This window comes from Stylophora pistillata, chromosome 8 (genome assembly GCF_964205215.1).
Source record: "Stylophora pistillata chromosome 8, jaStyPist1.2, whole genome shotgun sequence".
NCBI lineage: Eukaryota > Metazoa > Cnidaria > Anthozoa > Scleractinia > Pocilloporidae > Stylophora > Stylophora pistillata.
This window is the reverse complement of record NC_142526.1, coordinates 7,522,326-7,532,461: the sequence shown is the minus strand read 5'-3', so window position 1 is coordinate 7,532,461 and position 10,136 is coordinate 7,522,326. Positions and strand designations below refer to the sequence as shown.

General features: G+C 41.3%; 2 protein-coding genes across 2 annotated transcripts; both read right to left on the bottom strand.

The window, feature by feature from the left end:
* Positions 1–1,275: 1,275 nt before the first annotated feature.
* LOC148724767 (tetratricopeptide repeat protein 28-like) lies at positions 1,276–7,350 on the bottom strand. The gene is made up of 2 exons (XM_088729662.1): positions 5,385–7,350; positions 1,276–4,775 (listed from the first exon to the last, which is right to left on the bottom strand). Exons 1-2 carry the CDS (start codon positions 6,917–6,919, stop codon positions 4,718–4,720), a joined length of 1,593 nt encoding a protein of 530 aa, XP_088585788.1. The 5' UTR covers positions 6,920–7,350; the 3' UTR covers positions 1,276–4,717.
* Positions 7,065–8,818, bottom strand: LOC148724766 (uncharacterized). Its single transcript, XM_088731368.1, has 2 exons — positions 7,804–8,818; positions 7,065–7,072 (listed from the first exon to the last, which is right to left on the bottom strand). Exons 1-2 carry the CDS (start codon positions 8,816–8,818, stop codon positions 7,065–7,067), a joined length of 1,023 nt encoding a protein of 340 aa, XP_088587494.1.
* Positions 8,819–10,136: the final 1,318 nt, after the last annotated feature.

The window sequence follows — 10,136 nt, the reverse complement described above, 5'->3', positions numbered from 1 at the left end:
CGGGCTCACGACAGCTTTCGTTATGGTTTTCCTAAGGATTATCTGGGGAGGGGGGGCATATGGTTCATATAATTATGAATATTATGTCGGAAATTTGTCTTCTGTTTTGCTGTTACAACACATAATAACACGTGTCACGATTCGTTGTAACTTTGGTGGAGTCAATAACCCATGCGGTGCATCGCAAAATTTGAACAGCCACACCATAGTGGAGAGGTATTATTTCATGTTGTCTTAGTGTAGATTGCTCCAGGCATTCAGGAAGTTAAACAAAGCTCAATTAAAACGGCGGGTAAGTAGCAGAGGAGTGAAAAAACCTATTTTAACCCTTTAGATCGTAAAGTTGACAGGTTTCTTTCTCCTTACGATATCACCCTTTAAGGGCGTAGCCAGGGGAGGTCCTGGGGTGCCCGTGTGCCCCCCCCCTTGGTAGGCCTTCTTTTAAGCAAACAACCTACAACATTCAGGTGGTGAAAATGCCATGACAATATCTTGGCCTGCCCAGCATACTCTCACTGCTCATCCCAAAACTGTAACATTAAGTAAAACATGCACGGTGTGGAGGTTGACATGACAATCTGGTAAGTAGCCTCTGTGACCCCCCCCCCCTTTGAAAAATCCTGGCTACGCCCCTGCCCTTGAATCAAATGTAAAGGTTAGGAGAATAATGGAAATGATCACCAATCTACTGTAAGAAATTCCTGATTGTCAAACAAATTCTCCTTGTGGTTACCATAGGAAATGTACTGAGATCAGTGTGGAGAATATAGATGTTAATATAGAGGTGTAAAGGGTAAGAAAAGGAGGGAGAGCGGTTTGAAATTTATTTATTTATTTATTTAGAAGATTTGCCGACAGGTAGGGACACCGCAACAGCTTTCCGCCAATCACTGCGGGCTCAGTAACCCATCCAACCCACCCCAGGGGAGGACAACCATCACACAGTAAACTCGTGCGTGGGAAATTAACGTCTCCTACCCCTAAGCCTGCAGGAGACGGGACCTCCATTTATTCGTCCCTATCCGAGAAGACTAGAATATCTAACCGTTTCTTGATATTAGAGAAAGGCAGCATATTCTTCTCAATTATTTTAAGATATTGAGTGCTGATCTGGCCGGGGCTCGAACTCTTGACCTCCCGCACAACAGTTCAGCGCTCTATCCATTGAGCAAACCCAGAGGCGGTTGAAATTTCACTTTCATAAGCCGGGGCAAGAACAATGGAAATTCCTGAACAATCTCAGTTTATGCAGGCCGCACACGAACAACAAAGTAGTTAGGGCAAAACATTTATTTCAAAGTTATTTTTCAGATCCAGAAACCGGAGACATTGAAAAAAATATACTTTAAACACGAAGGCGCGCTATATAAGGAAGTCTTCCCTGGGAAGACCTAGGCTCATTTGTCACTCACCGTTGACGTGTGCGGGTCAAATTTAAATGCTGGTAGACGAACAAAAGGAGCTAATGAGATATCTATTGTTTACTTCCACCAGCATGGTGGGGTTCTGTCCTGGTGTACCGGTTCACATGGGAATTACCATTGTTCTTTCTTTGTTTAGGAGTCGTTGGTTAGCTGTTGTGTATTGTTTGGTCTTTTGTATCGGCTCATGTGAACCGGTACACGAGGATAGAACCGCATGGTGGCATGAGGTAACGTGCGAACCACCTACTTCGGTCTCAAATTTACCGCCACAAATAAAGACAGTTTCCATTGGAGAATGGAAATACAAATCTCAAGAATTCTTGTATTGTGAAGAAGACATAAAACAATTTTGAGGAATGCGCCCGCTGTTCACTGGTTTGGAGTAGCTGTAGCTCAAGCTGACTTGACTCTAAGAGTTCTACATTACGACGGTTGATTGACAAATGGTCCAGTGTGCCCTAAGGCTCCTTTTATAGCGCGCCTTCGTGTTTAAGCTCATCTTTAAATTTTCTAAAATCTTGACGAAATATCTGATCACAGGAGCTCCTACTGATTAGGAAAATGATATAAAAAAGCTTGGGAAACCTCTATTTCTCAAAGTGAGTAGACTACCAGTGGTCCCTCCTTTTCAGTAAAGTCCGTCGTGCGAGTAAAAAAAAACTCAGCGAAAAAAACTTAATGTTAGCACGCGGCGGGAGATCTAAAGCTTTTTTCACTCGCGCAACAGACTTCGCCTAAAGTGGGGGCTGCTCTTAGCCTAAACGTAAGAAACCGATATCTTTATCTGCGATCCGTGGCCAAGATTCGTCTTTTTACAGTTCGAACACTTCGGTTTTGGTTTTATGACACTCTTGACCTTGCTTTTGCAATAATATTATTATTATTACTATTATCATTACTCATATTACAACTATCTAAGTAGAGGTTCAAGAAATAAACCTATGTTTTCAAAGTGTGGGTAACATTTTGACAAAATTGATAAAAACTGATTGATAGTTCAAGATTCATAGTAAAAGTCAAAATCATCTCTACGAAGTGTGTTTATAACTTAGAAATCCGGTTTCCATCAAAGTATTGTTTAGACATCATTAATAATTGCCGTAAAATGAATTCCAAGAGACAAAAATACTACCAAATTTTTGGTTGTAAGACCTTATATCAGATGAAAAGACATAGGTCACAACAATCACATTCTCTGTAGCACCCACTCCCCAACAGGAGCAGCGTTTGTCTCGTGCAGTGATGACTTCAGAGCGAGGTTTTGGTACTGTGAGAGAGTTACGAGAATTCCTCCACCGATTGCATTGAAAGAAATGGTTTAGAATCCGTGTACCTTACAACGATCTTCAATGGAAACGTCAAGCTACACTTGATACCTCAATTTCTCCTAAAATCTTCCAGAGATTCGCCCTTCTGGGTTCTTTACTTTTCATCATGATCATTAATTGGATAAACTATTTCGGCTCTGTTTAATCTGTGAGGCTTAAAATAAAATCTATTGCCTTTTTTCGTTTTTATTTGTTTCATTTATGATCACTATCGGAGCAATTTTCATTGGAGTATCGAAAGTAAATCCGGAATTGCTTTGTTTTGCTTTACTTCCGCTCTCTGATTGGCTCAGAAAAACTCACACCAATCTCTTAACCAATCAGATACAAAAGTAAAACACATTCATGATTTGGTCGCCCGCGTTTTCCAGCGGTTGAAGCAGTGTGGTCGGTTTTGCTTTGAAGTCTCTTAAAGGTATTTTCTAGTGACTACTTCGGTTTTGGTTTTACGACACTCCATCGCTTTTAAGATTGTTATCATTATTATCATAACTATTATTATAACTTGTTAAGTTGAGGTTCAATATACGAACTTATGCCTTCAAAGTGTGGCTAACATTTTTGCAAGTTCGAGAAAATTGATTCCGAATTCAGGTCGTACGATTGGAAGCCTAAATAATCACCTCGACGGAGTGTTTTTAACCTAGAAATCCGGTTTCCATCACAGCCATCGTCTAGATATCATTACCAACTGTAGTAGAATAAACTCCAAGAACAAAAACAGGTAATAACGTTTTGGTTGGAAGACCTTATATCAGAAGAATAGACATAGACAACAACAACATCAGCTTGGGACTCTCTTCCAGCGGGTCTCAAAGCTGAGAAATAAATTTTAAGGATAATGATAATGTGATAGAACAATGTTCAGTCGAGTGTCGAAAGTAATCCTAGCTGGCTCTAGATCTGCTTTTGCCTTACTTCGCTTTGTGATTGGTCGGTAAAGCTCTCGCCAATCTCTCAACCAATCAGGCGCTAAACTAAAAACAATTATGACTTAGTCGCCCGCTTTTTCCCGCGTTTTGGGATGATTAGTCGGTTTTTAATTTGAGTTCTCTCAAAGGTATTTTCCTTTCTTCTGGTTGGCCGTTGTGATTCCTTTCTTTCAGTTTTACAACACTCAATTCAAAAGCACTCTATCGCCAAAACCATTATTATTGTTATTATTATATTACAGTTTAGGTTCCAGAAATTAACAGGGTCCAGTTGTTCGAAGGCCGATTAGCACTAACCCAGCGTTAAATTTTAATGGAGGTTTCCCTATTTCATCATTCAAGAACCTTCCGGTGATAATTTTCCGTATTCTTTTTAGAGCATCCGATCATCAAATTGTAGACAAAAACAGTTAAACTGAACTTTCTTTTTAAGCTTTCAGATCTGAAATCAAATATCACGCTAACCCAGGGTTACCTTAAACTAGCTTTGAACATTCCGGCCCAGATCTCTTCGCCTGCGCCTCTCGCTCGTTCACTCCTTGAAGTGATTTACATATGAACTCTTCATAAAAAGGTATCAACACATTATGTATCTAATGGCAGTTCAGAATACACACCTATCAATCTAAGAGTGACTTCTTTTTTTTTTTTTCTTACATACTACCGAGCTGGTTCTCCTTATCAATTTAAAGAGAAAATTATGGCAGCTAGAGGGTAAAATTTAGAATCATATCCTAAAAAAATAAAAAGGTTTATGATTTTTTGTAATCTAAAATTTAAAGAACAGTGCCATAATTTTCGCATCGTGGAAAATTTACTCAACATTTTCTATTTTTTGATTTTTCAATTATCTGTTCATTTTTGTTCCTCCTCGGCAAACATAATACAACTTTTGGGCGAATGACATCGCCTGCTGGACAGCTGGGCCGCGTTAAAAAAAAGCACCCACAAGAGCAGTGAAAAGTAAAAAGTTTTTGTGTAAAAAAATACCAGTTTTCCTTCCAGTAAACAGGATTGGAGGGAGAGTCAAGGATCAGTCGCTACTCTGTTTCTTCTCCCTGTCACTTTCGTCCTTCGTCAGTTCTTTTTGCCTAAAACAAAACTTTTGAGTTAAGAATAATGTGTAATACTTTTTTTTTTGTACGTTTACATAATCTCCCAGTCGTTGTCATTAGACTTGTTATAGACATAAAAGTTAGCTTCCTCACCATATTCACTGATTTATCGATTAATTTATTCATAATTTATTTATTATATTTTCGCTCAGATTGTGGTCATTGTCCTGTCAATCTTTACACCAATGGCATAATTGTAAACATCTTGCACACTTAAGAAACTACACTGAATCATAACCTGTTTTTGCTAAACCTTTCACTCCCAAGATCTGATTTTTAATTCTCCCTTCTAGTTGCTACACCTTTTCTTGTAAATTTGTGATGGGAATTTGGTGTTAGATAATGAACAACTTGTACCTGATAAGTGTTTGCTGGATAATGTACGGATATTATAGGGAGAAGTTACATGTTAATCACTTCTAGGATTTAAAGGGCTAAAAAAACCGTCTAACATGTGCCGTCATAAAATAAAACCTCATAGTTGCAGACGTTTTTCTAATTAAAGAAAAAGGAAGGCTCCTGTTTATTTTCACAAGCTCAAATGGGTTATGTCGATTACACAAAATTACTCAAAAACAAGCTTACCTTATTTTTTTCAAGTCGAATGTCACGTTGTCTCCCATCAGTTCAAACGGAGCCCATTGGGCAGGTTCGGTGAAGCCGTTGCCTTTCAACCATTTAATGGCCTGGTGAAGAGATTCACTGGCACTTTCTCCAGCAGCCAGGTGTTTGTAGAAAACTTTCATGAGTAGCTCTGTTGCTTTGTCTTCTATGGCCCACGATGCCACCAACACTGAACGTGCACCACATCCTAGGAAAGCCCGAGCGATTCCAATGACTCCCTCTTGTTTAAACGTTCCACGCCCACTGTGACAACAGCTAAGTACGACCAGTTTAGCTCGCAGCTTCACCTTTGAAATGTCGGACATTGTCAAAAGGTAGTCTTCTTCTTGTGGAATAATTTTAGTGGTGCAATTGGGGGACAGGGCAATCTCCCCTCTCTCGGCATTACCGTGGGCGGCAAGATGTATCAGGCTCACTGAATGAAGTGCGTGAAGTACCGCCTGCTTTGTTGCGTGCTCTCCTAACAAAGGCTGAACACCCAGGAGTCGGCCAACCATCTCCGCTTCCTTTCGTGCACCCAACAATGGTGTCAATTTCAGGGTACCTCCTTTATACTGCACTTCACCAGCCAAAGGATCACCCACTACCAGTGCACCGGTCTGACTGTGATAGTCCCTCGGACATTCCTGAATGATGCCGAGAGTCGTCAGAGAAGGGACGATGCGGATTCTGTGGGTTTCTGAAAAATACTTTCCCACTGTCTCATCCCGCAAGGCAGCAAAAGGGACTCGGTACGAACACTTCTCAGGCACAATGATGACTTCAGGCTCTGTTAGGAAATCTTTGACAGGAGCGATAAGCTGGTCATAACACAGTTGAAGAATCATTTCGTTGCGTTTGAGTTCGTCTCCTTGCGAGGTTGCTCGGCTCTCTTCTTGAGGAGATATGACGATATCGTCACCCAAAGATCGATCCTCGCAGTTCTGGTCACGTGAAATGCCGAAACTGGAGGCACTTTCTTTAAAAATTTCCTCCACATCGCAAACGCATGCAGCCATAAGTGTGTCAATTTTTATTACGGGGCTCACTCGATAGTCAATGTCTCCATTTGCTTTTAAAACCCACAGATGAACATGCCGCTCACAATATGAAATGTACAAAACAGCGCAATTGCTCTCTTGACTCACAATGCTTTCGATCCTTGGCCGAGATGTTGAATCAGCTGAGATGTGGCTTTCAATTGGGAGTTTATCAGCCAATAATTCTGCGAGGCCTCTAGCGCGTCTTAGCTCCTCCACATTAAGAGAGTCTCGCACACTTCCGGTGGCACACAGCATGCGACTGAGCAACTCGTAGGGGAAATTACCGTGCTCTTCTAAGAGACATGTTTTAAATTCGTCGTTTTCTTTGAGAAAATTTCGCAACTTTTCATAAATTTCAATACTTTGACGTAGATACACCATTGCCTCCTCAAGCTTTGATTCCGATTTCTTTAACTGAGCGATTCCGAGAAGGCTCTGAAAGTCAGTCATATTGTCTCCAATTCCGCTGCTCATCAAGTGCGCTTTCTCAAAGTATTTTTCCGATTCGTAGTAATTGCCAAGCGATAGGGACACGTGCCCAAGGTTTAAATAGATTAGACCTTGTAGTTGTCTATCGCCAGTATTGATGGTGATAGCAAGCCCTTTCTCGAGTAACTCTCTAGCTTTCTGGTAGTCATGAAACGATCCTAACAGAATTGCCAGGTTCCTGTAGCAGCACGCTTCCCTCTCTCTGTCGCCAATTTCTATACTGATGGCGAGTGCTTTGTCAAAATGTTCCTTAGCCTCCTTATGTTTACGAAGTGATTGAAACACAGCTCCAAGGTCCGCATACTCTCTCCCTTCTCCTTTCCTGTCGCCAATTTCTGTTGCGATAACAAGAGCTTTCTCGTGATATTCTTTAGCCTTCTGATACTCACCGAGTGATTGAAACACAGTTCCAAGGTTCCCATACCATGTCCCTTCTCCTTTCCTGTGGCCAATTTCTGTTGCGATAGCAAGAGCTTTCTCGTGATATTCTTTAGCCTTCTGATAGTCATCGAGTGATCGAAACACAGCTCCAAGGCTCCCATACCATGTCCCTTCTCCTTTCCTGTCGCCAATTTCTTTTGCGATAGCAAGAGCTTTCTCGTGATATTCTTTAGCCTTCTGATATTCACCGAGTGATTGAAACACAGTTCCAAGGCTCCCATACCATGTCCCTTCTCCTTCCCTGTCGCCAATTTCTGTTGCGATAGCAAGAGCTTTCTCGTGATATTCTTTAGCCTTCTGATATTCACCGAGTGATTTAAACACAGTTCCAAGGTTCCCATACCTTGTCCCTTCTCCTTCCCGGTCGCCAATTTCTGTTGCGATAACAAGAGCTTTCTCGTGATATTCTTTAGCCTTCTGATACTCACCGAGTGATTGAAACACAGTTCCAAGGTTCCCATACCATGTCCCTTCTCCTTTCCTGTGGCCAATTTCTGTTGCGATAGCAAGAGCTTTCTCGTGATATTCTTTAGCCTTCTGATATTCACCGAGTGATCGAAACACAGTTCCAAGGTTCCCATACCATGTCCCTTCTCCTTCCCTGTCGCCAATTTCTGTTGCGATAGCAAGAGCTTTCTCGTGATATTCTTTAGCCTTCTGATATTCACCGAGTGATCGAAACACAGTTCCAAGGTTCCCATACCATGTCCCTTCTCCTTGTCTATCGCCAATTTCTGTTGCGATAGCAAGAGCTTTCTCGTGATATTCTTTAGCCTTCTGATATTCACCGAGTGATTGAAACACAATTCCAAGATTCCCATGACATGCCTCTTCTCCTTCCCTATGGCCAATTTCTGTTGCGATAGCAAGAGCTTTCTCGTAATATTCTTTAGCCTTCTGATATTCACCGAGTGATTGAAACACAGTTCCAAGGTTCCCATTACATGCCCCTTCCCCTTCCCTATGGCCAATTTCTTTTGCGATAGCAAGAGCTTTCTCGTGATATTCTTTAGCTTTCTGATATTTACCGAGTGATTGAAACAGGACTCCTAGCCTTCCATAAGTCACTGCTTCTCCAATTCCGTCGCCAATTGATTTTGCGATGGCAAGTGCGCCTTGAAAAAGTTCCTTGGCTTCTGCAAGCCTACTTTGTCTTTTGTATTTGTCTCCCAGTTCAAAGATTGATTTTCCGGTATTGTGAAACATGGCGATAAGTTTGTTGGTGTATCGTACTGCGTTTGTGTAACCGGAGATTGCGTAGTACGCATTGAATATTACCTCAGAGACATCCAGGCCGTTCATATGAAGGCCTAGATTGTTGAGTAAGACTAAACATTCATAACACAAATGAGCGGCTTGTATACCACGATCAGTGTTTAGAAGATATATGGCAACATCTAATCCTATCCTGATCTTCTGTAGGATTTCACTCGTGTTAGTCATCACGTACTCCCTTTTGTTTGACCAAATACCTTCCTGAAATGGAAAAAAAATCAACAGGTTAAAATACAGAAAACTTAAATAACTAAATTATATGATGACTCTTGGTAGCTATCTCTCTGCAAAAGTTTAGACAGTGCTCACTTTCCACGAATGCTTGTTAGTGCGAGTGCAACATTACTTTTCTCTCTTCGTTTTTCCATAGCTAATAAATTGTGCATAAACAACACTGATTCTTGACAAATCGCGATTCAAAATTTACGAAAACATGTAACTTTTAGACCCAACCTATGGGGGGAGGGGTGCTTAGATCAATTTTTTCCGGTACGTGCTGTTCTTCCTCAGAACCGTTCTTAATCCCCCCTCTCATAGACAATTAATTTTCTGATCATCCACCGTTCCCCCCCCCCCGAAAAATGATATGATCTCCAAAATCTTCCATCTTCCTTTTGATGGCAAAACGATAAACAAACAATTTCAAATTGGTTCATATTAACACTGATTGCCCCCCCCCCCCAGCTCCCCCCCATGCCTTTTGCTCATGTTTCATTTGCGCGCAATTCAGATAAACTGTGTCAAATGCATCCCGGATTTAAAACTTCGCTTTTGGATTCATTGAGTTGAGTATTTGATATACGTCACTGAAAATTTTTGTATTCTTTTTCGATCACGACATGCGCTTATTTTGGGCAGACAGCGAAACCTGTTAAATTTTTCATTTATTTTCTGACAGAATAAAAACGTGAATTCTTTCAAGAAAAGTGAAAGTAATGGGCGGAAGCCATAGAACTATAAAGGTCGGCACACACGAGGGGACTAGTCCGTGCGACTAGTCCGTGCGACTAGTCCGTGCGACTAGTCCGTGCGACTAGTCCGTGCGACTAGTCCGTGCGACTAGTCCGTGCGACTAGTCCGTGCGACTAGTCCGTGCGACTAGTCCGTGCGACTAGTCCGTGCGACTAGTCCCGGAAACAAGTCTTTGAAGGGTTTACACGAGGGGACCGGTAGCAGGGACTAGTCCCTTAAGGCGTCCACACGGGGGCACTCAATTGCACAAGAACATAGGAAAATTAAGAGGCAAAAGATGTTTCTTAGTCTGGAGCGTTACGCGAAAACAATTAAAATTTGGTAACTTTTCATTGTAGCACTATTAAACATCAACGCAAACGAACTACACTTATTCAGTCGGATTATTCATGCTTTTACGTGTTCCGTTTTTTTTTTATTATTATTATTTTTAACAGACACAGAGTCAAATAGGGTAAAAATTCCATCAAAACGGCTCCAAGACATCTGTATATGTTTACAAAAGTAGAAATAG

Coding starts and splice junctions, on each gene's coding strand:
- LOC148724767 (XM_088729662.1), bottom strand. CDS start 6,919: ATGAGCAGCGGAATTGGAGACAATATGACTGACTTTCAGAGCCTTCTC. Junction 4,776..5,384: donor TTCGACTTGAAAAAAATAAG/GTAAGCTTGTTT, acceptor GTTTTGTTTTAG/GCAAAAAGAACTGACGAAGG.
- LOC148724766 (XM_088731368.1), bottom strand. CDS start 8,818: ATGACTAACACGAGTGAAATCCTACAGAAGATCAGGATAGGATTAGAT.